This window comes from Lethenteron reissneri, chromosome 71 (genome assembly GCF_015708825.2).
Source record: "Lethenteron reissneri isolate LAM-NWPU_2019-01 chromosome 71, ASM1570882v1, whole genome shotgun sequence".
NCBI lineage: Eukaryota > Metazoa > Chordata > Hyperoartia > Petromyzontiformes > Petromyzontidae > Lethenteron > Lethenteron reissneri.
The window spans coordinates 4,747,458-4,766,056 of record NC_083849.1 but is presented as its reverse complement, the minus strand read 5'-3'; the positions used below and the strand labels follow the sequence as shown (position 1 = coordinate 4,766,056).

The window sequence follows — 18,599 nt, the reverse complement described above, 5'->3', positions numbered from 1 at the left end:
ACCAGCCCCTACCAGCTCCCTGCCAGCGCCTGAAGCGGCTTCCGCGATTGTGGTAGAGGGTTTCTGGGCACCGTGTTCGACGTTCCCCCCCCCCCCTTCCGGAAGCTGGAGATGTTGGGGTCGACCCTGACGATGCCTGCTGCTGTATATTTGGAGTTTGCGTGTCTCTCTCCATCATCATCATCATCACGGTGGCTATGAGATGTTAACTACCTCGCCTGGTCTACAGGAGGTCGTGGGTTCGATCCCGACCCTGACAATGCCTGCTGCTGTATATTTGGAGTTTGTGTGTCTGTCTCCCCGTGGGTTTCCCCTCCACGTTTGGAATCGACGTCGCCACACGTTTAGAGTGTTTGGCTGCTCTACATTTTCACGATGCTGATGATTGACAAGCCACTTCGTTGAGCTGCTATGCTTGATAGCCGGGTCACTTAAGAAAAACAGGTCTAGCTCAGTGGCCCTTCCCGGGTAAAATAAAAATAGTTTATGTTCTTGGTTCTTTCAGTAAAGTCACGTAGAAGGGAAATAATAAAAATTAGAAAAAGTGGCGGTTTTTTTCAAATTTTCTTGCTGTGGTTTTCACACCTGATGATGATTGCTTGTGTTGCAATCGAAACGTCGTGAGAATTGTATTCTTTTATTTTTATTATTTTACTATTTTCCTTCTACGCGACTTTACCGAAAGAACCAAGAATATGAATCCCTGCAGTCACAAAAGCTTTACATCGGAGTTTAGTTTTATCTTCTTGGTTCTTTCGGTAAGTCACGTAGAAGGAAAGTAGTAAAATAATAAAAATAAAACATAATAAAATAATTATCACGACGTTTCGGCCACAACGCAAGCAGCCGCCCTCAGGTGAAAACCAGGTCTGTCGAGGCGACAGCTTCTGAATGAAACAGCACACGTGCTTGGAGCATATATATAAGCTTATATATGACATGTTCTTCACCTGAGGACGGCTGCTTGCGTTGTGGCCGAAACGTCGTGATAATTGTTTTATTGTGTTTTATTTTTATTATTTTATTACTTCCCTTCTACGTGACTTTACCGAAAGAACCAAGAAGATGAATCCCTGCAGTCACGCAAGCTTTAAATCGGAGTTTAGTTTTAGTTGAGACTGTTTGGGCAAGGGGGTGGTGTGGCCTTGGTCTCCCTAGCGGTGAAGTTTATACGCAACATATCCTCATTTGAGGCTAAGTCGACCTCGGGGAGGTCCAGGACCAGTGCAGATAATCGTCGCTGGTGTTGACCGTGAGCGGGAATCGAACTCTGTTTGATGGTCTCGTAGCGTTGCAGGCTAACCTACTGCATTACCGCTCCCCACACTCTAAACCTGAACTAAAAACTATTCTTCTTGGTTCTTTCGGTAAAGCCACGTAGAAGGGAAGTCATAAAATAATAAAAATAAAACACAATAAAATAATTCTCACGACGTTTCGGAATTCAGCATATTTATGGGTTTATGAATTCCTCTTGATATGCAAATTATTTTGTCAAGGCACCCTTTCCCCCCCTTCCAACCCAGCTTAAATATATGCTCCAAGCATGGTGCTGTTTCATTCAGACGCTGTCGCCTCGACAGACCTGGTTTTCACCTGAGGACGGCTGCTTGCGTTGTGGCCGAAACGTCGTGAAAATTATTTTATTATGTTTTATTTTTATTATTTTATTATTTCCATTCTACGTGACTTTACCGAAAGAACCAAGAAGATGAATCCCTGCAGTCACGAAAGCTTTAAATCGAAATATACTAAACTATTTTTACTTCACCGGGTAAGCCAGCTTTTTTATCAGAACGACCTTGCCATCACAAATGTTAGTTTCCAATGCGCTTTTGCGGCCGTCTGGAATGCTCTTCCTTCAGATGTTAGAAAACCATTGGGTGCTGTGCACTTTTAAATCATCTACATTGACAAACTAATTTCTTTAGAACTGCTTTGTGTTCACACCATTGGAACCTCATTTGCCAGTAGAAAAATATGATAATAGCTTTTTTACCCTTTTTTCTGGCAACAAAACTGACACCTTTTTGTATGACTCCTTGTAAAAAAGGTGTCAGTTTTGTTGCCAGATAAAAGGGTATAAAACCAATTATCATGCTTTGTGTTTAGTTTGTTGTCCTTCCGTTTAGGGCGGTTGGCTACGTACGGTGCGATAAAAGTTCAACGTGTACACACACACACGCGCACACACACACGCGCACACACACGTACATCGTGACAGCTGTTTGTCGTTTAACATTTGCCGCAGGCTCTCACGTCATGTCAAGCTGCCCGGCCCCTGACCCACAACAACAGCAGCAGCAGCAGCAACAGCAGCAACAACAACAACAGCAGCAGCAACAACAGCAGCAGCAGCAGCAACAGCAGCAGCCGACACAGACCGGCACCCCGGGGCCCACCGTGGAGCCGCTCGACTGCGGCGCCGACACCGGAGCCGGCCCCAACGGCGGCGGCGTGGACGGCCCCGGCGGCCCCGGCGGCGGCGGTGGGGGGGGCGGCGGGGGGGGCGGCGCGGTGGGCGGAGTGGTGGGCGGCGTGGTGGGCGGCGTGGTGGGCGGCGTGCTGGTGAGCAAGGACGGGGGGGGTGCCGCGGCCTGCGAGCTGCTTCCCCGGCGCTCGTCGCACGTCAAGGAGAAGCGCTACAAGTGCGCCGACTGCGGCAAGCTCTTCCGCCAGTCCACCGACCTGTTCCGCCACCAGTCGCTGCACACGGGCGAGCGGCCCTTCCAGTGCGACCAGTGCGGCAAGAGCTTCGCGCTGACGCGGGACCTGGCGCGCCACCAGCGCACGCACACCGACGAGCGCCCCTACGTGTGCGAGCAGTGCGGCAAGAACTTCCGCCTGCCCGAGGATGTGCTCAAGGTGAGGGGGGCGGGGGGCGGGAGGGGGTGGGTGGGTGGGGGTCACGGGGATATCACGGTGCTGGTGACTTGAAATCAGGGTGGTGATGGTGATTGAGATCAGGGGTGGTGGTGGTGAGATCAGGGTGGTGGTGGTGGTGAGATTAGAGTGGTCGTGGTGGTAACAGAAATCAGGGTGGTGGCTGTGAGATTAGGGTGGTGGTGGTCACTTGGATAATGACAATAAATGATTCGGTGCACGGCACAATCGCCGTTCTTCTCGCTGCTGAGCGATGGGCACGTAGAAATGCGTTACAGAGACACCCCAGTAGTGGGTGACGTTGCTACCGTTTCATGTATTAATCTTTATAAAGTAAAAACAACTTTAATGTTACCAGGTTAGGCTGCGTGGCTCTCTTGTCAGAAGCCCTGTGAAGTGGCTTGTCGTCACGTGGAAATGCAGAAATACGTGTTGGCTAAATGTGGAGAAAAAATCGGAGAGAAATCTACGGGACCACGGGGGGAGAGAGAGAGAGAGATGCAAACTCCAAATGTACTGCAGGCGTCCGTCAGGATCAAAGCCAGGAGCTCCTGTGTGTACCAAGCGAGGTAGTTAACGTCGCCTAGCCACCGTGAAGATGAGAGAGAGAGAGAGTATTTACAATTCCTTGTGTTCTCTTAGTCTCTTGCTTATTATTTGTGTTGACGGCCCAACATACTCCCAAACACAACTGTCGGCAGTGGCAGAAGACGCAAGTACACTCAATTGAGTTTTATAATGTTGAAGTTCTGTGCAAAACTAGTTACTACTGGCCAAGACTAATTAGATAATCTATCGAAATTGAGAGAAAGAAAAATTATTTTCACCGTTCGGATAGCTACAGACTTAGTGCTGCTTGTAAGTGAATCATCAAAGAATGCATTGTCTACATGCACGCCTATACAGGTCACCATACGGCAGTGCGGAATGCCTGTGAGCAGACAATCAGCAGGTACTGCTATTTTAGTGCACACAAACGACAGCTGGTACACGAACAACAATGTGCACGTGTAATGTACATTGTAATTCATAGGCAATCATTAATCCCCACCCCATTAAGCACAAGAAGGGCTTACACGTGACACCTATCCCTCTATTTAAGGAATTAAACAGGAGGATTTCTCCACAAATCTGGCTGCCGCCTGATGATGCCATTTGCAATTACCGGCGAAACGTTACGGTAGTCGGATGGTGAATGTTATGGATTTGCTCTCCAACACAGCCGGTGTGCTGTGCTAGTGACGAATTGGCGTGTTCTCTTTACGTGACGAAGCCTTGCAAATTGGCTGTGTCATTGTGGCGGGTGTAACAGCACATTTATATTTACGCAATCTAACCCAAAAAACCTGCATTATGGATAGCAATAGTGATTGGGTTAGTGCTTGGTGTTGTGGTAGTGATGGGCGTAGTGATTGGGTTAGGGGTTGGTGTAGGGGTTGTGATTGGGTTAGTGTTGGTGTAGGGTTAGTGATTGGATTAGGGGTTGGTGTAGTGATTGGGTTAGGGGTTGGTGTAGCGGTAGTGATTGGGTTAGTGTTGGTGTAGGGGTAGTGATTGGGTTAGGGGTTGGTGTAGGGGTAGTGATTGGGTTAGTGTTTGTGTAGGGGTAGTGATTGGGTTAGTGTTGGTGTAGGGGTAGTGATTGGGTTAGGGGTTGGTGTAGGGGTAGTGATTGGGTTAGTGTTGGTGTAGGGGTAGTGATTGGGTTTGGTGTAGGGGTAGTGATTGGGTTAGGGGTTGGTGTAGGGGTATTGATTGGGTTAGGGGTTGGTGTAGCGGTAAGGGGTAGTGATGATCGGGGTAGTGATTGGGTCAGGGGTAAACTCGCGCAGAGAACTGTCGACTCGCACCGCCACTTCGTTGGGCTTGTGATCGCCAGGCCGCTTCCAAAAGAGTTGCCCAGCTCCGTGTGCCTCACGTGGTAAAATAGAAAACATTGTTGAGTTGAGAAGCGGCACTCGAGGATACTGGGGTTGTCTCGCTTGTGGACCTCGCCGAGTCGCGACTTGGAGGTCATTCATTGGTCATTGACTTGGAGGAGTGTTAAAACTGTTTGACTATTTAAACTACTTTTATTTTAGGTTGCCACCTCACCGTGCGTCTGCCCTCTCCCTTCTCTCCCTTGTCTCCCACACGCCCCACCACCCACCGCCTCGCCGTCACCGCCACCACCGCCACCATCAACTCTGTCACCACGACAACCATCGCTGCCACCGCCACAACCGTCACCACGAACTCTGTCACTGCCTCCACCACTGCAACCATCGTCACCGCCGCTTCCACAACCGCCGTCACCGCCGTGCCCCGCGCGCCCGCCGCCCCGCAGCACCAGCGCATCCACACGGACAAGAAGCCGTACCAGTGCGACACGTGCGGCAAGGCGTTCCTGCGCTCGCACGAGCTGCTGAGTCACCAGCGCGTTCACACAGGTGAGCGGCCGTACCGCTGCGACAAGTGCGGAAAGACCTTCCGCTGGTCGCACAGCCTCATCGGGCACAAGCGCACGCACAGCGCCGAGAAGAGCTTCCACTGCCGCACGTGCGGAAAGATGTACAAGCACCGCGCCTCTCTGGCCCTGCACCAGAAGTCGCACAAGTCCGGCGCGCAGCCGGGCGGCGTGGCCGGCGCCGACGTGCGGGACAAGCCGCCCGCGTTTCCCGACGCCTCCCCCAACAGCTTCCACTCGGACTTCGGGCAAGGTAACGCCGATGGGGGCGGCGGCGGCACTGGCGGCGGCACTAGCGGCGGCGGCGGCGGCGGTGGCGGTACCGGCGGCGAAGGCGCCAGTGGGAACGAGCCGTGGGGGAGGAGAGGGGACGGGACGGAGGATCGGCACTCCGGCTGGAGGAGCCCGGCGGTGGTGGCGGCGGTTGTCGGTGGCGGTGGCGGTGGTGGCGGTGGTGGTGGCTGTGGTGGCGGTGGCCCATTCTGAGCAGCGGCGTCGTCGTTGACAACGCGCGCATTCGCCAAATGGACCCCGAGGATTTGATGCCCCCCCCCCCCCGCATCCTCTGGCCTTGCCCAGGCTTGCTACCCACCACCTGAGCACCGTCCTCCCCTCGCGAGCCGCCCATCCCACACCCCCCCCCACCGACTGCCCTGGCCGTCCGCTACCACCGCCGCTAACACCGCCACCGCCGCGTCCCCCCCCTCCCCTCGCCTCTCCCCCCTCCTCCTCCTGTAGAGAAGTCATTGCGCCGACTGTGCTGTTGATTATTGCTCCGTAGCACAGAGCGAGTCCGCCCAGCGCCTCCGTCCCTCTCCTCCTCCTGCCCTGTCCCCTCCACCCTGCTCCTCTCTCTGCACGATTCTGGGTGTCCTACTTGCTTCTCTGCTCTTCCCCCTGTTCCATCGCTATCCCTCTGCCCCCCGTGCCATCATCTGACCCGGTCACCTTTGCCCTGCGTCTTGCTCCCTGCCGTTCATCTCCCGCCCCTCCCCCCACACCACCCCCACTAATCCCTTCATCTGCCTCCTCATCCAGCGCCCCCCTCTGCACCCTATCCCGGCTACGTTGCACCCCACGCGGCTATGGAGGTGGCGGACGACGAGCACCCATCGCCCAATGCGGACGTTAGCCGCACGCCCACAGCGATTACACCGGCGGTCTTGCAGACTCCTCGCGCAGAGACCTACAGACTGCCATGGAGACGCACGGATTCGCGTAGAAACCCGCAGGCTCACCCAGAGACCCAGGGAACCTGCAGGCTAGCCCGGAGATGCTGACACAGACAGCAACAGGCCCGCCTAGGGAACCCGCGGACTCGCCGGAGACCCAAAGGCTCACCCAGAGACCCACAGGCTCACCCAGAGACCCACAGGCCAACCCAGAGACCCACAGGCCAATCCAGAGACCCACAGGCTCACCCAGAGACTCACAGACTCACCCAGAGACCCACAGGCTCACCCAGAGACCCGCAGGCTCACCCAGAGACTCACAGGCTCACCCAGAGACCCACAGGCCAATCCAGAGACCCACAGGCTCACCCAGAGACTCACAGACTCACCCAGAGACCCACAGGCTCACCCAGAGACCCACAGGCTCACCCAGAGACCCACAGGCCAATCCAGAGACCCACAGGCTCACCCAGAGACTCACAGACTCACCCAGAGACCCACAGGCTCACCCAGAGACCCACAGGCTCACCCAGAGACCCACAGGCTCACCCAGAGACCCACAGGCTCACCCAGAGACCCGCAGGCTCACCCACAGACCCACAGGCTCACCCAGAGACCCGCAGACTCACCCACAGACTCACAGGCTCACCCAGAGACCCACAGGCTCACCCAGAGACCCACAGGCTCACCCAGATACACACAGGCTCTCACAGACACACACACAGGCTCTCCCAGTCACACACAGACTCTCCCAGTCACACACGGACTCACCCAGTCACACACAGGCTCTCCCAGACACACACAGACTCACCCAGACACACACAGGCTCTCCCAGTCACACACAGGCTCTCCCAGACACACACAGACTCACCCAGACACACACAGGCTCTCCCAGTCACACACAGGCTCTCCCAGTCACACACAGACTCACCCAGTCACACACAGGCTCTCCCAGTCACACACAGGCCCTCCCAGTCACACACAGACTCGCCCAGTCACACATAGACTCTCCCAGACACACACAGGCTCTCCCAGACACACACAGACTCACCCAGACAGACACAGGCTCTCCCAGTCACACACAGGCTCTCCCAGTCACACACAGACTCACCCAGACACACACAGGCTCTCCCAGTCACACACAGGCTCTCCCAGTCACACACAGACTCACCCAGTCACACACAGACTCTCCCAGACACACACAGGCTCTCCCAGTCACACACAGGTTCTCCCAGATACACACAGACTCTCCCAGTCACACACAGACTCTCCCAGTCACACACGGGCTCACCCAGTCACACACGGGCTCTCTCAGTCACACACAGGCTCTCCCAGATACACACAGACTCTCCCAGTCACACACGGGCTCACCCAGTCACACACGGGCTCACCCAGTCACACACGGGCTCTCTCAGTCACACACAGGCTCTCCCAGTCACACAGGCTCTCCCAGACACACACAGGCTCTCCCAGTCACACACAGGCTCTCCCAGTCACACACAGGCTCTCCCAGACACACACAGACTATCCCAGTCACACACAGGCTCTCCCAGTCACACACAGGCTCTCCCAGACACACAGACTCTCCCAGTCACACACAGGCTCTCCCAGTCACACACAGGCTCTCCCAGACACACACAGACTCCCAGATACACACAGGCTCTCCCAGACACACACAGACTGTCCCAGTCACACACAGGCTCTCCCAGTCACACACAGGCTCTCCCAGTCACACACAGGCTCTCCCAGACACACACAGGCTCTCCTAGTCACACACAGGCTCTCCCAGACACACACAGACTCTCCCAGTCACACACAGACTCTCCCAGACACACACAGACTATCCCAGACACACACAATACTCTCCCAGACACACACAGGCTCTCCCAGTCACACAGGCTCTCCCAGACACACACAGACTCTCTGTCACCCACAGGCTCTCCCAGTCACACAGGCTTTCCCAGTCACACACAGACTCTCCCAGAAACACACAGACTCTCCCAGACACACACAGACTCTCCCAGTCACACACAGGCTCTCCCAGTCACACACAGGCTCTCCCAGACACACACAGACTCTCCCAGTCACACACATGCTCTCCCAGTCACACACAGGCTCTCCCAGTCACACACAGACTCTCCCAGACACACACAGGCTCTCCCAGTCACACACAGACTCTCCCAGTCACACACAGGCTCTCCCAGTCACACACAGGCTCACCCAGAGACCCACAGGCTCACCCAGAGACCCACAGGCTCACCCAGAGACCCGCAGGCTCACCCACAGACCCACAGGCTCACCCAGAGACCCGCAGGCTCACCCACAGACTCACAGGCTCACCCAGAGACCCACAGGCTCACCCAGAGACCCACAGGCTCACCCAGATACACACAGGCTCTCACAGACACACACACAGGCTCTCCCAGTCACACACAGACTCTCCCAGTCACACACGGACTCACCCAGTCACACACAGGCTCTCCCAGACACACACAGACTCACCCAGACACACACAGGCTCTCCCAGTCACACACAGGCTCTCCCAGACACACACAGACTCACCCAGACACACACAGGCTCTCCCAGTCACACACAGGCTCTCCCAGTCACACACAGACTCACCCAGTCACACACAGGCTCTCCCAGTCACACACAGGCTCTCCCAGTCACACACAGACTCGCCCAGTCACACATAGACTCTCCCAGACACACACAGGCTCTCCCAGACACACACAGACTCACCCAGACAGACACAGGCTCTCCCAGTCACACACAGGCTCTCCCAGTCACACACAGACTCACCCAGACACACACAGGCTCTCCCAGTCACACACAGGCTCTCCCAGTCACACACAGACTCACCCAGTCACACACAGACTCTCCCAGACACACACAGGCTCTCCCAGTCACACACAGGTTCTCCCAGATACACACAGACTCTCCCAGTCACACACAGACTCTCCCAGTCACACACGGGCTCACCCAGTCACACACGGGCTCTCTCAGTCACACACAGGCTCTCCCAGATACACACAGACTCTCCCAGTCACACACGGGCTCACCCAGTCACACACGGGCTCACCCAGTCACACACGGGCTCTCTCAGTCACACACAGGCTCTCCCAGTCACACAGGCTCTCCCAGACACACACAGGCTCTCCCAGTCACACACAGGCTCTCCCAGTCACACACAGGCTCTCCCAGACACACACAGACTATCCCAGTCACACACAGGCTCTCCCAGTCACACACAGGCTCTCCCAGACACACAGACTCTCCCAGTCACACACAGGCTCTCCCAGTCACACACAGGCTCTCCCAGACACACACAGACTCCCAGATACACACAGGCTCTCCCAGACACACACAGACTGTCCCAGTCACACACAGGCTCTCCCAGTCACACACAGGCTCTCCCAGTCACACACAGGCTCTCCCAGACACACACAGGCTCTCCTAGTCACACACAGGCTCTCCCAGACACACACAGACTCTCCCAGTCACACACAGACTCTCCCAGACACACACAGACTATCCCAGACACACACAATACTCTCCCAGACACACACAGGCTCTCCCAGTCACACAGGCTCTCCCAGACACACACAGACTCTCTGTCACCCACAGGCTCTCCCAGTCACACAGGCTTTCCCAGTCACACACAGACTCTCCCAGAAACACACAGACTCTCCCAGACACACACAGACTCTCCCAGTCACACACAGGCTCTCCCAGTCACACACAGGCTCTCCCAGACACACACAGACTCTCCCAGTCACACACATGCTCTCCCAGTCACACACAGGCTCTCCCAGTCACACACAGACTCTCCCAGACACACACAGGCTCTCCCAGTCACACACAGACTCTCCCAGTCACACACAGGCTCTCCCAGTCACACACAGGCTCACCCAGAGACCCACAGGCTCACCCAGAGACCCACAGGCTCACCCAGAGACCCGCAGGCTCACCCACAGACCCACAGGCTCACCCAGAGACCCGCAGGCTCACCCACAGACTCACAGGCTCACCCAGAGACCCACAGGCTCACCCAGAGACCCACAGGCTCACCCAGATACACACAGGCTCTCACAGACACACACACAGGCTCTCCCAGTCACACACAGACTCTCCCAGTCACACACGGACTCACCCAGTCACACACAGGCTCTCCCAGACACACACAGACTCACCCAGACACACACAGGCTCTCCCAGTCACACACAGGCTCTCCCAGACACACACAGACTCACCCAGACACACACAGGCTCTCCCAGTCACACACAGGCTCTCCCAGTCACACACAGACTCACCCAGTCACACACAGGCTCTCCCAGTCACACACAGGCTCTCCCAGTCACACACAGACTCGCCCAGTCACACATAGACTCTCCCAGACACACACAGGCTCTCCCAGACACACACAGACTCACCCAGACAGACACAGGCTCTCCCAGTCACACACAGGCTCTCCCAGTCACACACAGACTCACCCAGACACACACAGGCTCTCCCAGTCACACACAGGCTCTCCCAGTCACACACAGACTCACCCAGTCACACACAGACTCTCCCAGACACACACAGGCTCTCCCAGTCACACACAGGCTCTCCCAGATACACACAGACTCTCCCAGTCACACACAGACTCTCCCAGTCACACACGGGCTCACCCAGTCACACACGGGCTCTCTCAGTCACACACAGGCTCTCCCAGATACACACAGACTCTCCCAGTCACACACGGGCTCACCCAGTCACACACGGGCTCACCCAGTCACACACGGGCTCTCTCAGTCACACACAGGCTCTCCCAGTCACACAGGCTCTCCCAGACACACACAGGCTCTCCCAGACACACACAGGCTCTCCCAGACACACACAGGCTCTCCCAGTCACACACAGACTCTCCCAGTCACACACAGGCTCTCCCAGACACACACAGACTATCCCAGTCACACACAGGCTCTCCCAGTCACACACAGGCTCTCCCAGACACACAGACTCTCCCAGTCACACACAGGCTCTCCCAGTCACACACAGGCTCTCCCAGACACACACAGACTCCCAGATACACACAGGCTCTCCCAGACACACACAGACTGTCCCAGTCACACACAGGCTCTCCCAGTCACACACAGGCTCTCCCAGTCACACACAGGCTCTCCCAGACACACACAGGCTCTCCTAGTCACACACAGGCTCTCCCAGACACACACAGACTCTCCCAGTCACACACAGACTCTCCCAGACACACACAGACTATCCCAGACACACACAATACTCTCCCAGACACACACAGGCTCTCCCAGTCACCCACAGGCTCTCCCAGTCACACACAGGCTTTCCCAGTCACACACAGACTCTCCCAGAAACACACAGACTCTCCCAGACACACACAGACTCTCCCAGTCACACACAGGCTCTCCCAGTCACACACAGGCTCTCCCAGACACACACAGACTCTCCCAGTCACACACATGCTCTCCCAGTCACACACAGGCTCTCCCAGTCACACACAGACTCTCCCAGACACACACAGGCTCTCCCAGTCACACACAGACTCTCCCAGTCACACACAGACTCTCCCAGTCACACATAGGCTCTCCCAGTCACACACAGGCTCTCCCAGACACACACAGACTCTCCCAGACACACACAGACTCTCCCAGTCACCCACAGGCTCTCCCAGACACGTACAGGCTCTCCCAGACACACACAGACTCTCCCAGTCACACAGACTCTCCCAGTCACACACAGACTCTCCCAGTCACACACAGGCTCTCCCAGTCACACACAGACTCTCCCAGTCACACACAGGCTCTCCCAGACACACACAGACTCTCCCAGATACACACAGGCTCTCCCAGTCACACACAGGCTCTCCCAGTCACACACAGACTCTCTCAGACACACACAGGCTCTCCCAGACACACAGACTCTCCCAGTTACACCCAGGCTCTCCCAGTCACACCCAGGCTCTCCCAGTCACACCCAGGCTCTCCCAGTCACACACAGGCTCTCCCAGTCACACACAGGCTCTCCCAGTCACACACAGGCTCTCCCAGTCACACACAGGCTCTCCCAGTCACACACAGACTCTCCCAGACACACACAGGCTCTCCCATACACACACAGACTCTCCCAGGCACACACAGGCTCTCCCAGTCACACACAGGCTCTCCCAGACACACATAGACTCCCCCAGTCACACACAGACTCTCCCAGTCACACACAGGCTCTCCCAGTCACACACAGACTCTCCCACACACAGACTCTCCCAGTCACACACAGGCTCTCCCAGTCACACACAGGCTCTCCCAGTCACACACAGACTCTCCCAGTCACACACAGGCTCTCCCAGTCACACACAGACTCTCCCAGACACACACAGGCTCTCCCAGTCACACACAGACTCTCCCAGTCACACACAGGCTCTCCCATACACACACAGGCTCTCCCAGTCACACACAGACTCTCCCAGTCACACACAGGCTCTCCCATACACACAGACTCTCCCAGACACACAGACTCTCCCAGACACACAGACTCTCCCAGTCACACACAGGCTCTCCCAGTCACACACACACTCTCCCAGACACACACTCTCCCAGTCACACACAGGCTCTCCCAGTCACACACAGACTCTCCCAGTCACACACAGGCTCTCCCAGTCACACACAGACTCTCCCAGACACACATAGGCTCTCCCAGTCACACACAGACTTTCCCAGACACACACTCTCCCAGACACACACAGGCTCTCCCAGTCACACACAGACTCTCCCAGTCACACACAGGCTCTTCCAGTCACACACAGGCTCTCCCAGACACACACAGGCTCTCCCAGTCACACACAGACTCTCCCAGTCACACACAGGCTCTCCCAGTCACACACAGGCTCTCCCAGTCACACACAGACTCTCCCAGTCACACACAGACTCTCCCAGTCACACACAGGCTCTCCCAGTCACACACAGGCTCTCTCAGACACACACAGACTCTCTCAGACACACACAGACTCTCCCAGTCACACACAGGCTCTCCCAGACACACAGACTCTCCCAGTCACACCCAGGCTCTCTCAGACACACACAGACTCTCCCAGTCACACACAGGCTCTCCCAGTCACACACAGGCTCTCCCAGTCACACACAGACTCTCTCAAACACACACAGGCTCTCCCAGACACACAGACTCTCCCAGTCACACACAGGCTCTCCCAGTCACACACAGGCTCTCCCAGACACGTACAGGCTCTCCCAGACACACACAGACTCTCCCAGTCACACAGACTCTCCCAGTCACACACAGACTCTCCCAGTCACACACAGGCTCTCCCAGTCACACACAGACTCTCCCAGTCACACACAGGCTCTCCCAGACACACACAGACTCTCCCAGATACACACAGGCTCTCCCAGTCACACACAGGCTCTCCCAGTCACACACAGACTCTCTCAGACACACACAGGCTCTCCCAGACACACAGACTCTCCCAGTTACACCCAGGCTCTCCCAGTCACACCCAGGCTCTCCCAGTCACACCCAGGCTCTCCCAGTCACACACAGGCTCTCCCAGTCACACACAGGCTCTCCCAGTCACACACAGGCTCTCCCAGTCACACACAGGCTCTCCCAGTCACATACAGACTCTCCCAGACACACACAGGCTCTCCCATACACACACAGACTCTCCCAGGCACACACAGGCTCTCCCAGTCACACACAGGCTCTCCCAGACACACACAGACTCCCCCAGTCACACACAGACTCTCCCAGTCACACACAGGCTCTCCCAGTCACACACAGACTCTCCCACACACAGACTCTCCCAGTCACACACAGGCTCTCCCAGTCACACACAGGCTCTCCCAGTCACACACAGACTCTCCCAGTCACACACAGGCTCTCCCAGTCACACACAGACTCTCCCAGACACACACAGGCTCTCCCAGTCACACACAGACTCTCCCAGTCACACACAGGCTCTCCCATACACACACAGGCTCTCCCAGTCACACACAGACTCTCCCAGTCACACACAGGCTCTCCCATACACACAGACTCTCCCAGACACACAGACTCTCCCAGTCACACACAGGCTCTCCCAGTCACACACACACTCTCCCAGACACACACTCTCCCAGTCACACACAGGCTCTCCCAGTCACACACAGACTCTCCCAGTCACACACAGGCTCTCCCAGTCACACACAGACTCTCCCAGACACACATAGGCTCTCCCAGTCACACACAGACTTTCCCAGACACACACTCTCCCAGACACACACAGGCTCTCCCAGTCACACACAGACTCTCCCAGTCACACACAGGCTCTTCCAGTCACACACAGGCTCTCCCAGACACACACAGGCTCTCCCAGTCACACACAGACTCTCCCAGTCACACACAGGCTCTCCCAGTCACACACAGACTCTCCCAGTCACACACAGACTCTCCCAGTCACACACAGGCTCTCCCAGTCACACACAGGCTCTCTCAGACACACACAGACTCTCTCAGACACACACAGACTCTCCCAGTCACACACAGGCTCTCCCAGACACACAGACTCTCCCAGTCACACCCAGGCTCTCTCAGACACACACAGACTCTCCCAGTCACACACAGGCTCTCCCAGTCACACACAGGCTCTCCCAGTCACACACAGACTCTCTCAAACACACACAGGCTCTCCCAGACACACAGACTCTCCCAGTCACACACAGGCTCTCCCAGTCACACACAGGCTCTCCCAGACACACACAGGCTCTCCCAGACACACAGACTCTCCCAGTCACACACAGGCTCTCCCAGTCACCCACAGGCTCTCCCAGACACACACAGGCTCTCCCAGTCACACACAGACTCTCCCAGACACACAGGCTCTCCCAGTCACACACAGGCTCACCCAATCACACACAGGCTCTCCCAGTCACACACAGGCTCTCCCAGTCACACACAGGCTCTCCCAGATACACACAGGCTCTCCCAGTCACACACAGGCTCTCCCAGTCACACACCAACTCTCCCAGTCACACACAGGCTCTCCCAGACACACACAGGCTCTCCCAGACACACAGACTCTCCCAGTCACACACAGGCTCTCCCAGTCACCCACAGGCTCTCCCAGACACACACAGACTCTCCCAGACACACACAGGCTCTCCCAGTCACACACAGGCTCTCCCAGTCACACACAGGCTCTCCCAGTCACACACAGGCTCTCCCAGATACACACAGGCTCTCCCAGTCACACACAGGCTCTCCCAGTCACACACACACTCTCCCAGTCACACACAGGCTCTCCCAGTCACACACAGGCTCTCCCAGATACACACAGGCTCTCCCAATCACACACAGGCTCTCCCAGTCACACACAGGCTCTCCCAGTCACACACAGACTCTCCCAGTCACACACAGACTCTCCCAGACACACACAGACTCTCCCAGTCACACACAGGCTCTCCCAGACACACACAGACTCTCCCAGTCACACACAGACTCTCCCAGTCACACACAGGCTCTCCCAGTCACACACAGGCTCTCCCAGTCACACACAGACTCTCCCAGACACACACAGACTCTCCCAGTCACACACAGGCTCTCCCAGTCACACGTAGGCTCTCCCAGTCACACACAGACTCTCCCAGTCACACACAGACTCTCCCAGTCACACACAGGCTCTCCCAGTCACACACAGGCTCTTCCAGTCACACACAGACTCTCCCAGACACACACAGGCTCTCCCAGTCACACACAGACTCTCCCAGACACACACAGGCTCTCCCAGTCACACACAGGCTCTCCCAGTCACACACAGGCTCTCCCAGTCACACACAGGCTCTCCCTGACACACACAGGCTCTCCCAGTCACACACAGAGACGCTTACGTAGACACAACAGGCTTGCCCAGAGACCCCGCGAGCTTGCCCAGAGACCCTCAGGGTCACGCAGAGACCCTCAGGGTCACGCAGAGACCCGCAGGGTCACGCAGAGACCCGCAGGGTCACGCAGAGAGCCACAGACTCACGCAGAGACCATTAGGGTCACACAGAGACCCGCAGGGTCAGGCAGAGACCCGCAGGGTCACGCAGAGACCATTAGGGTCATGTAGAAAGCCACAGGCTCACCCAGAACAACTCGCGCTCACCCAGAGACCCTCTTGGCTATTTCAGACACCTGCAGGGGCACGCAGAGACCCGCAGGGCCACGTAGACACCCGCAGGCTCTTCCAGACTCACAACGGCTCGCTCAGAGACCCGCAGAGACCCGCAGGGAGCCGCAGGGACCCGCAGGGTCACCCAGGGACCCTCGCCCGGAGACCCGCATTGTCTCTCAGAAACCCGCAGGGTCACGCAGAGACGGTCGCGCTCGTCCAGAGAGCCACAGTCCACATCCTCCTATCTCCTCCCTCCATCTTTCCTCTCCCTTTGCTCTCACCACTCCGTGTCTTCCTCTCCCTCCCCCCCCCATTCTCACCCTTCCCCCTCTCCCCGCCTCACGCCGCCCCCCCGAGTCCGCTGTTCTCGCTCAGCAACCCAGAGTCAGGGAGAGGGGGGAGAGAAGTGTGTTGGGTTAACGCCACAAGCGTGTGGCGATAACAAGGACGTCACGAGAGAAATGCCCTTAAAGCCCCAGTTTACAAAGCATGTTGGGTGGAAATTCCTCGTTGCTTGCGCCGGGAACAAAAACCTCGGAAACGAAACCAAACCCCCCCCCCCCTCCCCCCCCGGAAGCGGAACGCGTCCACCCCGCGCCGAAGACGGAACCGCGAAACCAAAACGGAGATAAAACAAAACCCGCGTCCGAGCACAAAATCAAACGCCGCTTGGAAGCAGCGGCGGTGCGCGGCCTGTTTGTCGCGTTCCTGCTGCGTGTGCGTCTTGAGCCGCTCTGATGTGAGACCACTGGGGCTTTAAGATCTCGCTCGCCCGCCCGCCCCCATCCCCACCGCGCCGGGCGCCGCGCGATCTCGCCGAGGAGGAGGAGGCGGGAAAGCGGCGGCGAAAATGTGTGCGGCGACGCAGCTTGTTGCTGTTGGCGGCGGCGATGATTGTGGAGGCTTCGGTTTTGTCACGGTGACTGTTTATTACGGGGGGGGGGGGGGGGGGGCGGGAAACTCGCGGCGTTTTTGAATGGAAATAAACCAAGCGCCCCCCCCCCCCCCCCCAACGTGACGTGGCGTGGGGTGACGTGGGGTGACGTGGGGTGGTCCCTCCGGCAGACACGTGGAGGAGGACTCCGGAGCGTCCCCCCACCCTCTGCTCCTCGCCCCACGCTGCCGTGTTTGATTCCCAGGCACAGGTGGTCGGCCCCCCTTTCTCGACACACCGAGGAACGGAACCGACCTTAACTCCACTCCCTGCCCCCACCGCCACCACTGCTCTCACCCCTCCCCACAACACACACAAGTGCCTGGCAACAACCCCCTGTGTGTGTGTGTGTGTGCGCTACCCACTGCCCCCCCTTGCCCCCCTACCCACCGTCTCCTCCCCTCACCCGCTCCTCACCCCCCACCCCCCTCCCCCCACACACGCCTCCTCCCGAATGCTTGGGGGTGAGCAGGAAGCCAGGGCGGGGAAGGGCGGGTGGGAGTGCAGCAGCAGCAGCAACAGCAGCAACAACAGCAGCAGCAGCAGCAGCAGGGAGCCGCGGGTAGCGCCGCTGGCAGCAGCGGCGGCGGCAATGGCGGCGGCGGTGGCGGCGCGGCACAGGCGGTGCGCGAGGACGGGAAGGAGGAGCACCCCTGTGCGCTGCCGCCGCTGCAGACCAACAGCCGCGGGGAGGTGACCTTCCGCTGTGGGGAGTGCGGCAAGTGCTACCTGTGGCCGCCCTACTTCCGGCAGCAGCCTCGCCCCTACTGGTGATGGCGGCGGCGGCGGCGGAGGGTTGTGGGTGGGGCCCAGCTCCGCGGGGCCAACCCGTGCCGGCTCTCGCCGACCTCGCTTAGCCCGGCCGAGCGCCGTCTCTCGTCAGCCCCGACCCTGCAGCTGACACCGACGACGGCGACGACGACGACGGCAAGGACGGAACATCAGAGACCCGCCCCGGGGAGGGCCGCCTTGATGTGGCGGCGGCGGTGGGGGGTGGTG

General features: G+C 57.5%; 1 protein-coding gene across 3 annotated transcripts in view; it reads left to right on the top strand.

Moving 5' to 3' along the window:
• LOC133361099 (zinc finger protein ZFP2-like) overlaps positions 1-18,599 on the top strand; it is a 65,369-nt gene extending 46,770 nt beyond the window's left edge. For 2 of the 3 annotated variants that reach the window (XM_061579924.1, XM_061579923.1), the window contains 3 exons: positions 2,252-2,865; positions 5,210-5,582; positions 18,073-18,599. In XM_061579924.1, coding sequence (XP_061435908.1) covers positions 2,252-2,865; positions 5,210-5,582; positions 18,073-18,374 — 1,289 coding nt within the window. In that variant the 3' untranslated portion in view covers positions 18,375-18,599. The remainder of the gene's footprint in view (positions 1-2,251; positions 2,866-5,209; positions 5,583-18,072) is intronic. The other variant, XM_061579925.1, reaches the window with a different exon arrangement.